We start from the raw sequence: 21,201 nt of genomic DNA on the forward strand, positions 1-21,201 counted from the left end.
GCAGCTTTACTGTACTTCTATGTCTGGTGCAGACCAAAAAACATGTCAACAAAATAGCATTAACATGTCCCCAACATTAGTTCTTATACAAATGAATCCATAATTAGTAACACTAGGATTTACTAGTGCTACATGGTAACAAGACTAAAAGATATTAGTGATCTGATAAGATCTTATTAGAAAATTTCTAAAATGGCTGAAGAAGCACATGCACTGGCAAACACAGATACAAACATATACAATATACACAAGCACGGTCACACATGGGCATTAATACATACTACTGTAAGACGGGTCATTTTAGGAAAAATGATTCAGTTAAAATTTAGTTTAAAAAAATGCTGAAATACAAACACAAATGAAGGTGGGGCTTGTTGTTTAAAAGCAAATTAATACTTTTTTTAATTACAATTATGTTAAATTGGGTTAGATAATTCATTCTGGGTACAAGAGGATGTAATATCCCTGCAAATGTATGGGAGACCCTGCCACTTAAGAGGCAGGAAAATGGGGCAAAAAAGACACAGATATCAGAAGCTACAAGAGCCTTGGTCTGTTTACTGACTGAAGACATTGCAGTTTAGAAGCTACGATTAAGTAGTAGGATGGGATAAGGTTCATGCATTGTTATCTTGTGGGAAGGGTCTGTGACTGGTTTGGTGGCAGCAACTGTGATGAAAACACCCTTTTCCACTTTTCATTTACCTGAATAGAAAACACACTGCCTAAGTCACTACAGGAGCATTTGTTCCCGGGCAGGTACTGCTTGAGAAAGCTGAATTCCTAAGCACTGGAAGCCTACAAGCAGCACTGCCCACAAGATGCAGATTAATATTTATGGAAGGTGGCTTCTATGAAAAGGCTCTGAGTGTCTTAGTTCTTCCTGAATGTACCCAATGTACATGTACTATGGGAATTTTATTGTCTTTTATCTTATAAGATAAAAGACTCAGAGAATAATTAAACAGGCTAAACAAAAAAAAAGTAGTTATCAGGAACAAGTAACTGGAACTGATGTAAAAGTTTAGTTTGGTGAAGGTCTATTTTTATATTTAATCCAGCACTTTGGCATCACTGATTTAATTTGTGCTGCATGCAGTTCCATGATGTTATATAGAAGGTCAAAGGGACTGTAACCGGATATTTATTTATGGATTGAAAGTGTAAAGCAAAGACTATACAATTCAGAATTTATGCTGTTATCCTTTAAAAGTATGAACACTAACAGGGTTGTGATACAGAGAGGGTATATTGTATCTAGGATACAATATGGCTTTAATGGTTTTTATGGCTTTAATGGTATGAAGACTAATATCTTCTGTAGCTTTGTTAGTTAAGAATTATGTTCATTACAGTATGTTTTGATAGTGTGAGAGCAACATTCCCTTTTAGCTCTCATAAGGATTCTGACAATTTAATAGATGGCTGGTTGGGAAAAACACCATACAACATCAAAAAGGAAGAAGAAAAAAAAATGGATTTTGGAGGAAAACAATGGAGAAAGAGGAGAGGCTCACATCACTATATTGAGATGTTGGAATGAATTCAATGGAAAAAAATGGGTTAATAGTGTGAGGCAACACTTCAAATCAAGGAAGCGAACGTACCATTAGTCGGATGCTTTGCAAACGACACAGAAAATCGTTTTACAGCTGGCATAGACAACAGTTCTGAGGAAATAAAAAAACAAGCATCGGCATTAACATCCTGCTTTAGGAACTCAGACAGGCACATATACACACCGACAGGATCCTGAGACAAAACTCAAGCACAGCCAAGGTTACAGAACAGATTCCAGCCAAAGCACAACCCACATCTGCTTGTTACACTCACTCCAAGCCCATTACTTACTGAGAAAGTGCCCAATGTTTAAGCCAGTTGTTTCCGTGCATATTTTATGCTTTTCATTCTTTTATGCCTAAATTTAATTACTTCACACAGTTTCTTGACCAAAGTCAGAACAAAATAATATGAAATGTAAGTGAATACAGTACACAGATGTAGTCTGTAAGATATATATGTAACCTATATAAAATAGGCAATATATCCATAAAATTCCTATTTATCTAGTCTGCACAGCTACAGTATTTCTGCTTTAATGTTTCCCTTTGGAGGGCAAGAATTGTAAGCGACTCTTTCCCAGTTCCTCATTAAGTAAGTTCCTCAAACAAAGCTATTTCATAAAACAAATCGGCAAATACTACTTTTCCATGCATATTCAAAAAATATTAAATGTATTTTGAGTTAATCTTGATATTTTCTTGATATTTTACACAAGCATACAATTGAAGTGCCTCTTTAAATGAAGGAAATCAGAATGCTTTACAGCCAGAACAAAATACTTCTTGTAGAATGCACCATGTGCCTTTTTGCCAGATGTTGACATCAGTAGGGTCCATAATTCTTCTTTGGGCTTCATTGCTGTTCCTTTTTATCTCATTTGTCCAAACCCCACTGGCAAAAATCAATGCTCTTTGAACAGTGATTGCCAGCTTCCTATTTTCCAAAGACTCCCAAATGAACTAGTGCACTAGAGAGTCAACAATGGATTATTTTGCAGAGAACCTCAAGTGATTTTGGAGGGCAGTTAGTCTGAAATTACCTACTGTAGACAGGATGAACCCCAGACCTTTAGATACAGTATCCAGCTGGGAAATCCTGAAAGATGTCTAGAGAGCTTGCTATTTTTCTCATTTACCAATATTTTCCTGACTGCTAGGAAAGAGTTTTTATGAACTGACACATTTATCAAAGAAAATAATTTGTCACTTCATCAGAAGTGTTTGTCTATTTAAAATTCTACAGCGTGTTAGAGCTCAGCAATTCTGGGCTTTAACAAATCTCTTGTTAATCTCCACTTCAAACTGCACAAGCCGTAATCATCAGTAAAATATATCATGGCATGATATCTGCCCCATTATTTTCTAATATTTTTTTTAGAACATTATGATGAGATCTTCAGAAAACAGCAAAGCAATTGTCACGTGCGTATTTAGAACTTCCCTTTCTAACTACTTGCTGGGCACAATAAGCAGCCCTGATTGTTTAATATAGTAAACAACTGGTTGGCTTGAGTTTTCTTTTTAATAAAAATGAAAGCCCTTTTGCACACAAGTAAGCTCACTGAATGTTTGGTCAGGTACCGCATCAAATAATTGCGCCAAGAACCAAATGTTAGAGCTATTTGTGGACAACACCACTTTTATGTAACATATAACACCACTTAGTGGCAAATAAAAATGCAACTAATTTCAACTAACCTGTATACTAGGGGGCACATTTACTAATCCACGAATCCGAATCCCCAACGGCAAAAATTCGTATTGGAAACGAAAAATTCTGAACGTTGTCGCGACTTTTTCGTATTTTTCGTCGCAAATTTTTCGTATTGAACGATCGTAAACGCCGGGAAAACCTTTCTGACTTTGATCCTTCAGTGCATGTCTGCATGGGCTCGATCAGTGCACTTGCACACGAAAGAAAGTTCGTTGTGCAACGAACGTTCTTTCGTTCAATCCGAAAATTTCGGTAAGGTGACGAAAAATCGGGGAAAATATGAAAAAGTCGTGAAGGCGACGAAAAAGTCACAAAAATACCGATCATTACGGAAAAAAACGCATTCGGACACCTTTGGAGCGTTCGTGGAACTCTATGCATGCAAGTATTACCTTCATATTTGTTTACATGCACATTTTTAGCAGAGTGTCTTGAAAGAAAGGAGCCTTTGCCATTACAAACAAGATATCCATAACTGCACACAGATTATATTATTACCAAAAAATGAAAACAACTCTTATTAAGAGAGTGACAGTTAAGTGCAAAGAAACTCATAATAAAAGCCAGCGATTTAAGATCATTTTGCCAACTTATTTTCTTTTTTGATTTCTATAGTGTTGAAAAAAAATGGAGCTGCCCATATTAAGGATATCAGTCATGGGGTCATATCAGTCAGGATATCAGCATGGCTTGGATACTAAAGGCAATATGCACTTTTAGTTAGATTACATAGTTTACATTATATCATTTTTTCTATAATTTGTCTTCCCTTACACAACATACAAAATCTGCTTTTCCTAATGTCAGGAAATTCTCCCCGAAAACCTAGATATTTATGCAGCACAACTTTTGTACTAATCAGCATGGCCGGTGGGGTATATCTTATAGTACTCATTATAATGGTGCTAGGAAGATCTGTTTAAATGGAGGGGCATTCTCACCCCTATCTAACCAATGCTTGCTTCATTTGTATTTAGCTTAAATAGCAAATATGGTATAAAGAATGAGGGGCCTAAGTAAATTTATTGTGGACATGGCCTTTACAAGCTCTGACTAGCAATCTATGGGTACTGGCAAATGCCGCAGGGGCTGCTGTAAGATGCCACAGACAGTCACTATTGATTGGGCTGGCGGGGGAACATTTTGGGACTGTGTACTCGAAATGCCAGGGCCTATTCGGAAGCTCAGTCCAGACCTGACCTGTTTGTATGCAACAGTACAAATAACTTCCCAGTAACTCCTTGCTTCTATGATAATTACTGTACATAAATTCAACAATAAAGATATACTACAAAATATACATCCAATAACAATTCAAGTGTTTCACAAAATACATAATTACAAACATTTTGGAGCCTGTTATAAAATGAAGTAAACAATTTCAGCATTCTGTAGTTTTGTCCATCCCAAGCAGTAAGATCCCTGTTTTACATCATGTTGTCACATAGCAATAAGATGTACAGATGTTTGCATGTAATAGGCATAATCAAAATCAGAAAAGTCTATATTGTAAAGGTATAAAATATTTCTTTACCCCCAAGAGAGAACCAAGACATTTAATTCCTTTCCTGCCACAGAATGAAGAATCTATGGTGCTGGTTGTCAAGAATTTGACTGCCATGAGCCATAGCTTCTGTTTGTGGGTTCCATTGCAGCCTGCATAGGGAAATACATTTCCTAGAAACAAGTGGTGTCAGTTATGACCAGCACTAATGGGGTTAACAGTATTCTTTTTTTTGAAAATAGAAAAGTAAACATATCTAAAAAAAGAATACAGATTAACTATTTGGTGACAGTCAGCCAGAGTGAGATAAATATTTATGTTTGCTGTTGCTGCAGTGATGACGCATTAGATAGACAGCCTATGTGCTAAATGGATCCACAGGGACAAATAGAACAGTCAGTTGAGTTACAGATTATTTAATGTAAGGCATTACAGAGGCATGCTAGTGGACGAAGAACCAACAAAAAAACCCTAAAAACAATCCCTGCAGTATCTGAAACGCAGCAAGGAACAAATACACTAATCTGCACTGAGACACTTCAGCGAAATGTAATAGGTAAAAACTCTACAAACATAGATGACTGATACAACATTCAACTGATAATTTTTCTCAAAACGTCTAGGCTTCTAGTTACATATCTTGTGGCATAAAATCAAAAAGATTTCGAAAGCTATAATGACACACACAGCCTATAAAAATGATAATGGTCTGTTAGGAATCAAAACTCATTTTTATTGGATTCAGTTGATTTAGTTATCAACCCAGTGCTTCTATAGTACTTTATACACAATACCAAGCTTTTATGAGTAGTATTTTATACAGATGAAAGAAATAAAATCTTACAATTTATTTTAAAATCTGTCTTTATCTCCATATCTGTTCTCTGCAGAATGTGGCATGTTATTTTTTTATACTGAGGACTATGTGGCTCTTGCTAATAAATATTATATATATAAATAAATATATATATATATATCTCAACTGTGCTAATAGTGGCACATGGTTTGTACTGAAGTCTATGGAAAGCGACAAGTGAGGTTTCAGGTACTACTCTACTTGTTGAAACACTGGTAGATAAAATAGATTGTATGTACCTATATAATTCATGAGTTAACCCCTGGGGCCAGTTTATGACCCCCACAGAAGCTAAGCCCTTATGAAAAATGAATATTAAATTGCTCAATGTGCTCTTCTCAGCACTTTTATTACTTACAAAAAAAAGTGTACTGCTAATATAATGAACTTTGTACCAATAGTGTTACCAGCTGCTCAGATTTCCTACTTTGATCCCAGTTAGAAGAAAGAAAGAACTGTACTGATGTTGCTCTGTTTAGGAAAGAAATGAAAGGAGACATCTCCTTGGACACAATTATCAGTGTTTAGTAAAAGAACCTTCCAAAAGTGAATATGGGGACTTCACCAAGTCGAAGCTGGAGAACAAATATCAACCATATTTTGGCTGTGGTGGGTGTCAAACTCCTTTATAAAAAGGGTGACATGAATTTGCACCACAGTAGTACCGAAACCTTTGTGGCCCCAAGTGATATGGCACTTTATGACTTTACATTACAACCCAATTCATGTTTCTTTGTCTAGTTCTGCTGGTCAGTGTTTTAGTTTCCATTAGTAAAACACTCTGAAAGAACATTTCTGTCTATGAGGCGCAATGTCACAAATGTTTTTTCATCAGCAGAGTGGGATGCAATGTAAGGTCAAAGAAAAAATATGCTCTCTATACAAGGGCAGCAGCTTTGTGCCCAAGCTTTGTACAGAGAACATTTTAGAAGTCTGTTATATTATTGCTTGTGTACCTTGAGTTTATTCATGCAAGTACTCCCCTCCTTTCCAAAGACTGGGCAGTTAAAGTACATCACTGGGCTGGGAGATAAAGCTCAGTGGTTCTTAATACACGTACCGTCTTTGTAAGTCAGGCTGGCAGCAGAGCTGATTTTTTTGCGATGGCTGCGTGCGTAGTCCTGCAGGTTGGGAGCGCTGGAGGAGCCTCCCAGCACTGTGGTGCTGAATAGCCCAGTGCACTGCGATCCTGGAAAGGTGGGGGATGTGGGATTAGTAATCACACAGGTCTAGTACATGCCATTAAAGACACATCACCACAGTTAATTGTGGCCTTCCTTCCTTTAGGAGAAGATTTTTTTTCCCTTAATATGAAAGATGGAGGTTTGGTGCAACTATATTTCTGGACAAAGCAAGAACAAAATCAGGTAAAGTTTTTTCATGCTGTTGTAACAGCAGCACTGAGAACTACAGGTCAGTGGCTCTAATTTGAGAGCAGAACAATATTTATACAACAATGAATTATAAACACACAGATTATATATAAGAATATGCTGCAATCGCATAGTGTAGGTTCAATATGTTTCCATTGTGCCAACAAATTATCAGGCTGTAGTGTTATATAACAGAACAAAGGAATTTTAGACCACCGACTCATTTTCAGGTGAGACTGACTAGAATTCCAAACTGAGAGCAGATGAGCTCATTCTGACCAGGGAATATGTAAACATAAGTTTGACAAAATGTACAAAGTTTATCCATTTGGACATGGAAAACACAAATTATACAGTATGCCCACAGGCTCTTAGTGTGCTTATCCTTCATCACTGCAAGGCCCAAAAGTTAAAATGGAATTCAAAGATCTGTTACTCAAAGCTTTCATCCAAGGAGCATGGGTTGGTGGCAACTCTAAGGCAACAAACACAGATGACATTTGTCAAAGCAGAGACAGAAATACTAACACCACCACAAAGAACTCACACAAATGAGGGAAATGGAAATGCAACAAATATCCACATTTTCAAAGTGAAAAATGACGATAAAAATAAGAATGCAACTCAACTTAGGATAACAGGACGACAGGCAAGGAAATAAAGGGAAATCATATGACGTGATGTAATACAAAACAGAGATCGAGAGAAGAAGCTACGACTATGAACAAGGGAGTTGTAGCCACACTCCAGAATGATGGACAAAAAAACATGTTAGAATGATAGGCTTGACTGACCAGAATATCGACACTACCATAACTCAAAATTACTTTTCTAAAGAGCACGAGGACATAAGAAAGTAGTGTGTTATTAAAAGAATAAAATTGGTAAAAAACATGCTGTAGATAATAAAAATTAAAAAAAAATACTAAATATATTAAAGGGTAAGTCTATAAATACTGTACATTGGCAGGCAAATGCCATTTAAGTTAATGGCAGGAGTTTCACCACCAGCAGAAATAATTTGGTAAAGAAAATTCGTGATGTGCCATCAGGCTTAGAGACTGAATAATTATAATGTATATTTTATGCAGAGGAGTGCAATACTAAATCTTTCTTTTCCATACAGAAGTCTTGGCAAGTGCACTGTTATTGAGAGAGAAATTAAATAAACTGCAGAATCTTCCTGTAAGTAATCATGGCAGTGTTGTAAATCCAGCCTACTGATAGAATCTAATTTTTTATTAAATAATAATTCTAATATTTCACCTCATCTAGCTTAACAGACAGTTACACTGAGTATCCATCTTACAGAGGTGATACCCCCATCGTGTAAATCCCAGTCTCTCCTGATGAACACGTGCTTTAAAGCACATTGACCTTGTGTCTTAATTAACTCAGATCTCATGAAGTGAAAGACTGAAGCAGTAACTCCGGCTGGAAAGCTGACATTAGTGGGATTATTTATCAATTTTTGAGTTTGTGAATTCGATGCTTGCTTATTTATTAATGTGGAAAACTTGTTAGAATAAAAAAAAACTTGAATACCTTCAATTTTCAAGTTTACAAACTCAAATATCTCAAACTGAAAATATGGCTTGACTTTGCCTAGTACAACTCCCATTGATATTGAAACACGCAAGCTTTCAGATGGCAAAGCTTTATATTCGAGTTTTGGGATTTTTTGGTCTTAAAAATTACATTTAATAAAAACATCTTTGAACCATAATTCAAATTCGAGGTTTTTTTAGGGCAAAAAACACTTGACTCATGAAAAAACTCGAAAAACTCAAACATTGATAAATCACCCCCTAGGAGAAGGGAAGGTCTTCTGCATTTACATTTATGCCTGCAAGTTTGAGATGCTATATATCTTCCCTAAGATAAGCCATATATCTTTCCAAACTGTGTAGCCCAAATCAGTGGATGGGGTCCCAGTCTGAAGGTTAATTTGGATGAAATTTAAGGGGAAATGCAATATATAAGACTGTATTAAAACTACAGGAGAGTCACTGTTAATACCATGAGCTAAAAAAAGTAAGTGATATAGCAGCTTCCCTTATACTGGGGAAATGAGATGATATCTATACCCCTATAATTCACCAGTTAAGGAAAAAATACATTGAAAGTAGATTCTACTAATACATAAAGGCAAAATGAATGAAATTATATATACATACACACAACAAGAAAAGAAACAAATGTAAAACAAAATCTAAAATTAGAAAATGATTCAACCAATGACCTTTAGAACACACATGAATGACAAACAAAAGTATGAACTGTTCTCCAATTGGTAGTAATGGTATATAATGCATGTGTAGCAAGAAATTCTTTAAACAGAATAACGAAGTACAGTGACACTTCAATTTTACATACCTTGATCTTGATTTTAAGGTTTTCTGCATTTTACACCTTTTTTTTGTGGTCCCAAAAGTTATAATGTAATTTTAAAGGGTGCTTTTCCCTTATCTTACACCAAAATTTTGTCCTGATGTACCCAAAAATGACTGTTTGTTTTCTCTGAATGTTATTATTACTGAAACTAAGAGTTTAACCAGATGCATAGTTTGCCATTGTTCTATCTGTAAATAGAGAGATCTTTGAATTTCTTTTTCATTTCTATAGTCAGCGCTTCTCGTGGTCTATAATATTTCTTAAATAAATAAAACACCCACAAGTGCAATCTGGATCATAATGTCACCTAATATAAGTACATTATGTTATCAGGGGCATTATGATCTGGCTCCTGAGGACATGTGACGGAATCACGCAAAACGCGTAGAGCTTGTACTTGTTTTTGCTGATTTGTACTACAATCCTGTGAGTAGCCTGTATATGGGCAGCTTTTATTTATAATAAATAGTATTACACTATGTTTGTTTTCTCTCATTTTTATCTCCCCCACAGTGTAACATTAATGCTTAATCCTTGTCTTTAACACAGCAAATATTGTATGACAAAGTAAAACTGATCCCTGTGCTTGAGGAATACATTGTTTTAACGCGTTATCCCCATTTTACAATTTTCTGGATTTTACAATATTTTTACCTGGTCCCCTGAAAAATGTAAAATATACGTTCCACTATATACATTATACATCATTTTGACTAATGTTACTGTACAGAAACCAACAGACAAAGAATTAAGGGGATGGTACAAAGTCAGCTGGTCATGAAGACAGACACTGTGCACGTACTCTGACTTTTTTGTTTGATTTTTTCGGCCTTGGCAGTTCACTTTATCTCCTTCTGTAGCAGGCTGTTAATATACATATCAATATAAGTGTTCAACAGATGATATCATCTCGGAAAAATCATGTTAAATGTAAAAAAAAAAAAAATGATTGTCTGTTTCACAGCATTAATTGTGCAAGAATTAATGCTGCATGAGAACATACATGTACGTACACATGGATCTAACATACCTAAACCACTTTGCTTCATGTCTGAGGACTGTCTGGCAAAGGAAGTGAAGAGACGGTAGCCACCAGCTTTAGAGGATGTCTCAGAAAGGACCTGAAAGGACATAAGGAGTTTGTTTAGCAAAATAAAAAAGAAACATCTATAATATAACTTCAGCTCATTCCAAGTGTTATCTTCCTTCAGCTAATATTAACACAACTGCTTAAAAACAGACAAATAAAGAAGAATTGAAAGAATTCACATGCTGCATTGAGCAAGGTAAAGGAAATAAATATAAGAACACTATAGGATGTGCCAAACACTTCTGGCATTGTTAAAATAAATGTGGTAGGTATTTTTCAACAACAGAAAGAAATAATCCAGAAAATAAAAATACATTAATGGTAGGTGATATCATGTTAAACAGAACTTAATATCCAGGGAAAACTGCTGACCAGCAGCTTTATAAAATTCAGCACCAAATACAGTTTTTATTACTATTACTTCCCATCCACCCATGAATCCAGTGTCCCCGGCCCCAAATTCCACCATTTCTCATCATTAGATTAACAATGTAAATAATTGCCGACTACTCCGGCTCAACAATGCTCTCACCCACCAGAACCAGAGCTAGTGCCACATGGTGTGGTACCTTGACATGAACTGAATATGCAGCAAATTGAATTACCCCAAATGCGACATTACCCAAAAAACATACACCATGTTCCTTTCCTTCATGGTAGAAGGAGGAGTTAGAAGAGCTGTGATCACAGCTACAATTAGCAGCAATCATACTAATTTGTGTGCCAACCTCAAACACTTGCTGTGATATAATACTTTTCAACCAAGCTGTAATGTAGGATTTTTTTGTGCCTCAGTCCGAGTTAGCTAAATTCTCTGAGACAATGAGATCCTACATTACCAAACAGAATTTTGCAATTACATTAAAGTATTCTCTAATTACTCAAACCTAAAAGTATTCTTCTATTACACAAAACAACAGCCCAGAGAGCAAACTTCTACATATGTGAATATATAAGGAAAGGCCTATTATTTCTAGTACTGGTATCTGACAGGAAACTCTGAAAGACAACAGACCTACTTCCAGATGTTTTTATCTTGACAACCAATTATGTGGAACATTTGTATTCCATGATTTTATATGAGGAAAGCACTGCTCTTGATTTGACTTTCAAAATTTCCCTCAACTCACCGATCCTCATTTTCAGATCCACATTCTTAGTTGCTTAGAGGAGCCCAAGGTTGGTGAGATTGTATTAAGAGCTGCAGTTTTTAACAGGTCTCAACTCTGCAAACAGCAACAGCAAGGGCCAAATGAGGTAATTAGTGCCATGGACCTTGCAAAAGCAGTGTTTATCAATGGACAAGTGAAAGGGTCTCCAAGCTTCTGCACATGCCACATTTACTATTTTCTTTCTTCTTTGTTTTGTTTAAAGTTGGTAACATAAGTAGTGATGAGCACATTTTTCGCCAGACATGGGTTTGCTGCAAATTTCGCATTTTGCCATTGATGAATTGTTTTGAGAAACTTAAGCGAAAATCTACTGCAAAAAAATTTGTTGCACGTGCAACTTTCTCAACTTTTTCGGCAAAGCGAAACAGGACAGATTTGCTCATCACTAAACATGTAACTGTACATTTGCAAATATGTTTAAACACACCAATTCCTGCTGTAGTTATTATTAGTGTTTACTTACAATATTAAATAAGTAACTTGACAAGGGGTCCCCAGCCTTTGCATTCATCTGTATGGACCACTTAATGAATAGCAAAGCGAAAGAAAAGCATTAAAGTAGCTTTTAAAAAATTAAATAATAGGATATGGTGAAAACATAACCCTCCCTTTCCCAAGGTGAAATTTTTGCTACTACTTGTGCTCGTGAGAACCAAAAGAATGTGACTTTTCCTGCTATTTCAGATTTTTCTCTGCTTAGGCTAAAGCCTGACAGGACTGTTTCTCGGCCTGCGTATAAGTGTGAATGCATTTTAGCTCGAACATCTGTCTGTGTGTCTGCACATGGGCAAATGCAGTGTCTTTGAATGCAGGCACCAACACCAACTGAGGAGAGCAGAGAGGCACAGGGCAAAAGATAACAAAAACCTTAGTATTCCTGTAATTAATACAAGAAAAAACAGCATTTGCAGCACAAGCCTCCTTCATTGAACTAATGTTGAAAAAATAATAAACGGTGCTTTTAAATTGAATGCAATCATTACTGCTCTTCTAGGTGAATTTTCTAGATACATCTTTGATTTTTGACATGATCTTGTAACATTTACATGTAGTCATGGTTGACATTTATCCCCTATAAGTTTTGGCTAAAGATATGAATATTCAAATAATGTATTCAGTCTGTTCTAGTTCAATGTATTTTGCACCTATTGTGATGTGTATAAGGTCTTCACCAGTCTCAAGTCATATCATGAATTTGTAAAGGATAGAGGGTAACAAGGAGGCTACAGGTTTTTCTACAAAACCAGTCAATTTAAAAAGCCTGACTAAATTAAATCAATTGAACAATGAAGCATGGCTGTAAATTTTGAGTCCTTTCAAGAAGAAAAAAATATGAGAAGATATGAGAAGAAGGTGGATGGCTAATGGGAACTAAATATATAAAAGGAGACACCTGTTGCCATGATGCCAGGTTAGTGGTGGACATGGCCTTGGACTGCAGAGTGATGGAACATGGGGAGTGAAGGGGCTCTCCCGATCTTCTTCTCCGGCGCCCTCTATTGCCTGTGCTTTTGGCATTCATGACCTGTAATCAAATCCGTGGACAGGAAGATTTCAGTCCACTTACACCTGACTGGGCAAACAATTTAATTAATCTATTTATATTACTGAAACAACTCCGGAGCCTGCTAGAACCAATTTAGACTTTAGTACAGCAAACTATCCCTTCAATAGTAATTCAGAAATATAAGTCCATAACATCATTTAGAACAATACCATATAAAATTATCTTTCAAGGTAAAACTGAAGGTACCCCAACATTTGAATTGCTTTGGTATATTCACATATGCAGGACTGTACACAATATTTTGTAGCCACAGTGAGCGCTCTGTTTCTAGAGGCACAGGGAACTTGTCATTACCAAACACAGAAATGCTGGCATTATCCAAACTTCCATGAGTCAGAGTATTGTGTCTTATACACACACTCCTGTTATCTGAATTCTATACCACATAGCCACATTAACGATATTCTCAAAAAAACTTTGAGCGTAGGAGTACTATCTTCTCTAGCACTACATATAAATACAGAAAATGTATGGACCGTACATAAGCATTTAGAATAAGAGAATCATATTTCAAAATGTTTAGATGCAGTGAGAGTAAACATGCAGAGCACAGTTTCTAACAGCAGTGCACCACTTTAATATAAACACATCCTATTTAAAGGGGACCTGTCACCCTAAGAAATAATGCATACCTGACTACAAAATTACAGAGTGTGAGGAGTGCAGTGACATCAAGGAAGTGCAGAAGTGAAAGTAATTGGCTGTTCTGCATAGAGGTGGGACAGGTAATATATACAATTCACATTTTTATGGTATGAACAATCTAATAAAAAAAAGAATTTCATTTTTCATTTTTGTGTGTGAGTGACAGGTCCCCTTTCAGAGCTGTTATATAAAAAATATTTAAGGCTGTCCCTCTACAAACCTCTCTAAAAGACAAGTGAGAAAAGGTGAGAATGATTCAGTAAAGGCAGAAGATTTATTAAAGGAAACTACTGTATATTCTGTTCAGAAGCAAACACAAAATCCAGGATATGCATCAGAAAGCAGTAAGGGGCTCAGGACAGGATTCATTCAACCTGCTCAATTTTATTCATAGAATTTAATTTGTATTACTCCAAATCATTATTGCAGTAGTCAGGCCCAGATTGGCAATCTGTGGATTCTGACAAATGCCAGAGGGGCTACTGTATAAGATGTCATAAACAGTCATTGATTATGTTATGCTGTTTGGGCATCTGTGTACTTGAAATGCCAGGGCTTATTTTGACTCCCAATGCAGACCTGGCAGTAGTTGATATTCAGCTAACTCAGAAAAATAACACAACTAGTGCAAACGTAGTATACTGATAGACTGGCCCTGTCCTCAGGAAGAGGAATATAGAATATAGAAGACCTATTCCTCAACTACATACTTAACAACATTCCCACCAAACAATGATTTAGAAATACAGCTACTGAGAGAACTGACTGTAAAAAGAATAAAGTCACAATGAATCAGAAGAATAAAATTCATTTGACTGGCAAAACAATTTGCTATGAGAAAACCAATAGTATTGCAACAGAATTAACAAATACTATATATTTGTAAAATACAAGGTATCATAGAGTGGCACCTAGGGACATACAGAATTATGCATAAAATATTTTTAGCACAATAAAATATCTCTAAACAACAAATGAATAATTGCCCCATGTGGATTATAACATAAAGCATTAACAACATGTTAGACCTGTGTGATTAAATTCATCAAAATTCTGTATCTGGAATGCAAACTTGAGTGTGTAGACTTCCATGGCCTGTGAGGTTATGTTTTCCTAAAGGTCAAGGGACTTCAAATATGAGAGGAATTTTAGCACTTATTTTCTCTCTGGCCAGTTACCAAGAATTTCTTGGTGCTATGTTTCAACGTACATTAATCAATATACTAAGAAGCAGGTCTGTAATAGCAATCTCAAGTGGTATGCAAAGCTCAGCCAAAGAGAAGCTCAGTTCTCTGTCAATTCTGACTCTTACGAAAGGAAGCTGTATAGAAAAAGTAAGGCTAAATGCAGATGGGCTGAGGGTCTGAAAGCCAGTAAGATGTTAGCTGGTAGGGTTAAGTGGTAACATAGACCAATGAGAGACTTCTCTAAAAAAATATTACAAAGGCAATTCAAACATCTATCTCAAACAAATGATACAATATCAGTTTTTCTTAGCCCAGATGCTGCATTTTATACTATAATGTTCAGGGCCATTTACACTACTTTACACAAGTGTAAGGCATACAATTGCAAGACATCTATGTGATGATCTTTTATTTCCCCAACTATCAGTACAAAAAGGATTCAAGACTGAAGGACCGATAACATGCCATTTCTTGATACTTATATCACCAGGTGAATTTTTGTATCCTTAGCTAGCAGTCAGTTCTTGAATATACATTTATGTTTTTACTACTTGTTAAGTTGGAAATAATATGAAAAAATAACATATTAGGTCTTCTGCCACTATAACAGGTTCCAGGCTATGTTTATGCTAAGCTACTTATCAGCACTGTATAACCACTGATAAAAAGGCCCCATGGAAATCCATACCTTGGGAAATCACAGACAAGCTTTTGTGTGTTCTGGTTTTATAAACCAAATCAGTTGTGTCAAGGGAAGAAGATTATATTGAATGTTCTTTATATCTGCTTTGTCTGCATTTCTGAAACATTCAAAAACAATTAAGTTTTAAGAGGGGACATCTAGGAAATTCAGTATCCATACTGGTCCATGCCATAAGTATTTAACCACAGAGCAGTGATTAAGATTTTGGATCAAGATAGTTCACTCCCAAAAAGCAAGGGGAATGTGTCAAATCTTTTCAAAATTCTTCAAGGGAGAAAAAAGGATTGGTTAAACTTTTATAAAAAAAACAAAAGGCATGGCACTATCTGGATTACAAAGAAAAATGTTTGCTGAAACCACCCCAAAAGCTTAAAACGTTTTAAAGAGTACAAACATATAACTGCACGTTTGCTGAATCATTATCTGCTGTTGACGTAGCTGTCCAAACGCCAACAGCAGCAACTTCGGTGATCGCAGCACCGTGTATACCATCCCACTGGCGATTTACATTCTTGCCGGTGGGATGGCATTTCCGGGAGATTAGTCGCCCGCGACAAATCTCCCTTGTCTAATCTCCCCGTCTGCCACAGCCCTAAAGAACAGAAATCTGCCAGAGAGACTTCTTAGAAGGAAAACCTTTCTACAACCTGATTACAAAAGTCATCATCAAAAGTGCAAAAAAAAAAAAAAAATTTAAATAAAACTGAATTGTGAATTGAGAGTGTTACTTTTGGCAGACTGATGCATGTGGCACCATTACCAGCATTTGAATGCAATTTACTGGGTAAACATTGGAAGTAACACCTCAACAATTATAAGATTAATGGTCTGTTTGATTATGACAGCATATTTATCCATTAAGTCAAGCTTAACACTAATTGGTAAGTTAAATACCATACATGGTATTGTTGTCCAGTTTACAGTGTTTACCTCCATTGACCCAGTTTTCCTGGAGCGTGTTAATGGTGATTTGCGCAAGAGGCTGAGAGGCTCGGATGGTAAAGCAGACATAAGAATAGATCTGTCCACTTCATCTCTTCCTTTCACTTTGGTTAAGTCTTCTAAACTCCCCTGATCAGTCTTCTTGTCTTCATTCTACAGTACAAACAAACACAATTGTACTCATCTATTATAAAATTAAAAATAAATATTTCCACAGTGCCCTATAAACTGGCTATTATGTGTGTGTGGGGGGGGGGGGGGGGGGGGATAAATCAAAATAAACACCTAAAGGCCCATTCATCAACATTTGGAGTTTAGTGGTTTTAGAAACTACAACTACACATACAGTGGTGTGAAAAACTATTTGCCCCCTTCCTGATTTCTTATTCTTTTGCATGTTTGTCAGACAAAATGTTTCTGCTCATCAAACACATTTAACTATTAGTCAAAGATAACACAAGTAAACACAAAATGCAGTTTTTAAATGAGGGTTTTTATTATTTAGGGAGAAAAGAAAAAAATCCAAACCTACATGGCCCTGTGTGAAAAAGTAATTGCCCCCTGAACCTAATAACTGGTTGGGCCACCCTTAGCAGCAATAACTGCAATCAAGCGTTTGCGATAACTTGCAACGAGTCTTTTACAGCGCTCTGGAGGAATTTTGGCCCACTCATCTTTGCAGAATTGTTGTAATTCAGCTTTATTTGAGGGTTTTCTAGCATGAACCGCCTTTTTAAGGTCATGCCACAACATCTCAATAGGATTCAGGTCAGGACTTTGACTAGGCCACTCCAAAGTCATCATTTTGTTTTTCTTCAGCCATTCAGAGGTGGATTTGCTGGTGTGTTTTGGGTCATTGTCCTGCTGCAGCACCCAAGATCGCTTCAGCTTGAGTTGACGAACAGATGGCCGGACATTCTCCTTCAGGATTTTTTGGTAGACAGTAGAATTCATGGTTCCATCTATCACAGCAAGCCTTCCAGGTCCTGAAGCAGCAAAACAACCCCAGACCATCACACTACCACCACCATATTTTACTGTTGGTATGATGTTCTTTTTCTGAAATGCTGTGTTACTTTTACGCCAGATGTAACGGGACACGCACCTTCCAAAAAGTTAAACTTTTGTCTCGTCGGTCCACAAGGTATTTTCCCAAAAGTCTTGGCAATCATTGAGATGTTTTTTAGCAAAATTGAGACGAGCCTTAATGTTCTTTTTGCTTAAAAGTGGTTTCCGCCTTGGAAATCTGCCATGCAGGCCGTTTTTGCCCAGTCTCTTTCTTATGGTGGAGTCGTGAACACTGACCTTAATTGAGGCAAGTGAGGCCTGCAGTTCTTTAGATGTTGTCCTGGGTCTTTTGTGGCCTCTCGGATGAGTTGTCTCTGCGCTCTTGGGGTAATTTTGGTCGGCCGGCCACTCCTGGGAAGGTTCACCACTGTTCCATGTTTTTGCCATTTGTGGATAATGGCTCTCACTGTGGTTCGCTGGAGTCCCAAAGCTTTAGAAATGGCTTTATAACCTTTACCAGACTGATAGATCTCAATTACTTTTGTTCTCAGTTGTTCCTCAAGATCTTTGGATCTTGGCATGATGTCTAGCTTTTGAGGTGCTTTTGGTCTACTTCTCTGTGTCAGGTAGCTCCTATTTAAGTGATTTCTTGATTGAAACAGGTGTGGCAGTAATCAGGCCTGGGGGTGACTACAGAAATTGAACTCAGGTGTGATAAACCACAGTTAAGTTATTTTTTAACAAGGGGGGCAATCACTTTTTCACACAGGGCCATGTAGATTGAGTTTTTTTTCTCCCTTAATAACATAAACCTTCATTTAAAAACTGCATTTTGTGTTCAATTATGTTATCTTTGACTAATAGTTAACGGTTTTTGATGAGCAGAAACATTTAAGTGTGACAAACATGCAAAAGAATAAGAAATCAGGAAGGGGGCAAATAGTTTTTCACACCACTGTATATCTACAAATGTCAGTCATTTATCAAGAGATCCGAATTGCAAAAGCACGAACGAAAAACCGCGTGCGACAAAACAAAAATCTTTTTCATATTGTCCCACAAATGACAGCATCAAAAAAACAGAAAACCTCTTCAACCAAAAAGCAAAGAAAGATCTTCCAGCTTTAAAAGGGACATCTGCCATTGACTTCTACATGATCTTGACAGGTTTTAGATGGTGTATTTTTGCAATAAAACCATTTTTCTGCATTAAAATTGTATTTCGGTGCAAAATAAAACACAAATCATGAAAAAATAAAATTGAGCGTTAGTAAATGCCCTCCCTAATGTGTCCTTTTCAATACGTGCTGTCTAACATGTATAAGCAGCACTAGATCCCAATATTCTAGTTCAGAAGTAGTTCAACTCCCTCTTTAACAAGTATTTTATGTACTCATCCAGGCAATCAGACTCACCCCACTATGCAAATCTAAGGTTTTGGCATGTGTGTAATGCTGTTTTTTCCCCATTTTTATGGTTTCCCAAATTATATATTCTCCTCCCCTTATTTTCAAATTATAAGCCCAATATAAGGAGCATCCTGGCTACACTCATGTTCACACCATCATATCTCCATTTATTTATTTATTCTCTTCTTACCCCTTTTCTTTCTTCTGTACTTTGACTCTTTCGCCTCTTTCCTTATTTTGTTTCTTGCTTCCATATATTTTTCTCCCTTTGCACTCTTTATTGGTTTCTCTCCTACTTTCTCTCTGGACATGCCATTTTCTCTTCATCACCCTTCCCCTTTTTCTAAAGTGTTCCCTAATTTTTATTTGTAATTTTTCTTTCATCGTTTTCCTCTTCTGCAAATCATCTTCATTTTCTTTTCTCTTTCAATTAATTTTTTAAAATTCTTTCTCACAGTACATGCTCTTTTGTCCTATTTGTTTTTTTCTATTTTAATACCTTTAATGTTAACTGTTTTTATAAATACAATTTATATTTACACTGCATATATACATACAGTCATTTTACTCTTCCCCTCTGGTAGCTGCTTGATGGTTCCATTACCTTAAAAAGCTATTTAGAAGATGGAAGATTCCACAAGGATAGCAATAATAATGGAAGCCAAAATTCTGGAGGCAGAACCTCAGGAGGCACAGTAAGAGCTACATCATTACAATAATCAAGAACCTTTCTGTAACTTTAACGAGTAACTCAGCAACGGCAGAAAAAAATCTTAGAAGGCATTTGGCTCTGCAGACTCTGAACACAATCTATAAATAAATATCATGCTGATATATTAAAACACATTGCCAAGTATATATTTGTCTATGCAGAAAAAAATGAGTAAACAGTATTTACTTTGAGTATCATGCCAAAATGTTATTGCCCCATATTTACAGTAAATCCTTTATGTTAATGTGAAAGACAGGAGCCACTCTTACTTCTGCTGATGCCGGACGAAATCCAAACCCCAGGGGTGCATTCTCATCTTCTTCACAGCCCTTGACACCAGGACTGAAATGCAGCTCCACATGAAACCTTTCCTCTGAGGACGCATCCTGAAACATGGAGGCAAGAGACAAAAACACAACAGTATTTAAGTATTTGTGGTCTGCAATACTTTTCCCAAAAATTTTTTTTGTAATTATAACAAAATTACATGCCCCAAATTATAGCATATATATATATATATATATATATATACATATATATATATATATATATACATATATATATATATATATATATATATACATATATATATATATATATATACATATATATATATATATATACATATAATATATATATATACATATAATATATATATATACATATATATATATATATATATATATATATATATATATATATATATATATACATATATACATATATATATATATATATATATAATAGTTACTTATTGTGTTAGACTGGGCAAAATATCAAAAATGTCTAAAGTAAAAAAGATGTGCATAAGTGCAATAATCTAAATGGGCTATAATTTGTCCATAAAGAGGTTATTGTAGTTAGACACCCAATATGGTACTTGTCCTTCTTAATTATTTCAAATGTTAATAAAAGATCCAAATCATTTTTTTCCCCACAGTTCAATGGAACAATGAGTTAAATAGTATCATGTGGTCTACACCTACATGCGCTCCTATCGACATACCTGGACAGTTTCTTGAGACCCGTCCAAATGGGTTATCCTAAGAAGGAGCTGCAATTTTGTACGTATATGTTATAAAGCTGAAGCCCAACTTCTGATCAAGAGCGCTGAGGTCTTGTGAATTTCATTCACCATACAGTATCATGTGGCTGCTCCTGTGCCACAGGCGCTATTGCAATTCGATTGCTTGAGATTATTGTTATATCCTCTCAATATCAACATACATACATGTCCAATCAAGGATATGCAATGTAAATTTCAGATTGTGAATTGAAGGATTATTTGCGCATTTGCATATATCATTTCCACTTCAAAAGTCAATGAAGATGACCGCCATTTTAGGTATCCACTATGCAGTCA

At 36.1% G+C, this 21,201-nt stretch overlaps 1 protein-coding gene across 11 annotated transcripts in view; it reads right to left on the reverse strand.

The window, feature by feature from the left end:
• ppip5k1 (diphosphoinositol pentakisphosphate kinase 1) overlaps positions 1 to 21,201 on the reverse strand; it is a 90,163-nt gene that overhangs the window by 14,436 nt on the left and 54,526 nt on the right. For 4 of the 11 annotated variants that reach the window (XM_002932263.5, XM_031899215.1, XM_031899216.1 and 1 more), the window contains 6 exons: positions 20,108 to 20,224; positions 16,698 to 16,862; positions 13,059 to 13,190; positions 10,434 to 10,524; positions 6,697 to 6,825; positions 1,608 to 1,670 (listed from right to left, as the gene is read on the reverse strand). In XM_002932263.5, coding sequence (XP_002932309.2) covers positions 1,608 to 1,670; positions 6,697 to 6,825; positions 10,434 to 10,524; positions 13,059 to 13,190; positions 16,698 to 16,862; positions 20,108 to 20,224 — 697 coding nt within the window. The remainder of the gene's footprint in view (positions 1 to 1,607; positions 1,671 to 6,696; positions 6,826 to 10,433; positions 10,525 to 13,058; positions 13,191 to 16,697; positions 16,863 to 20,107; positions 20,225 to 21,201) is intronic. The other 7 variants (XM_012959528.3, XM_012959527.3, XM_012959526.3 and 4 more) reach the window with 7 other exon arrangements.

Source organism: Xenopus tropicalis, chromosome 3 (genome assembly GCF_000004195.4).
Source record: "Xenopus tropicalis strain Nigerian chromosome 3, UCB_Xtro_10.0, whole genome shotgun sequence".
Taxonomy (NCBI): Eukaryota; Metazoa; Chordata; class Amphibia; order Anura; family Pipidae; genus Xenopus; species Xenopus tropicalis.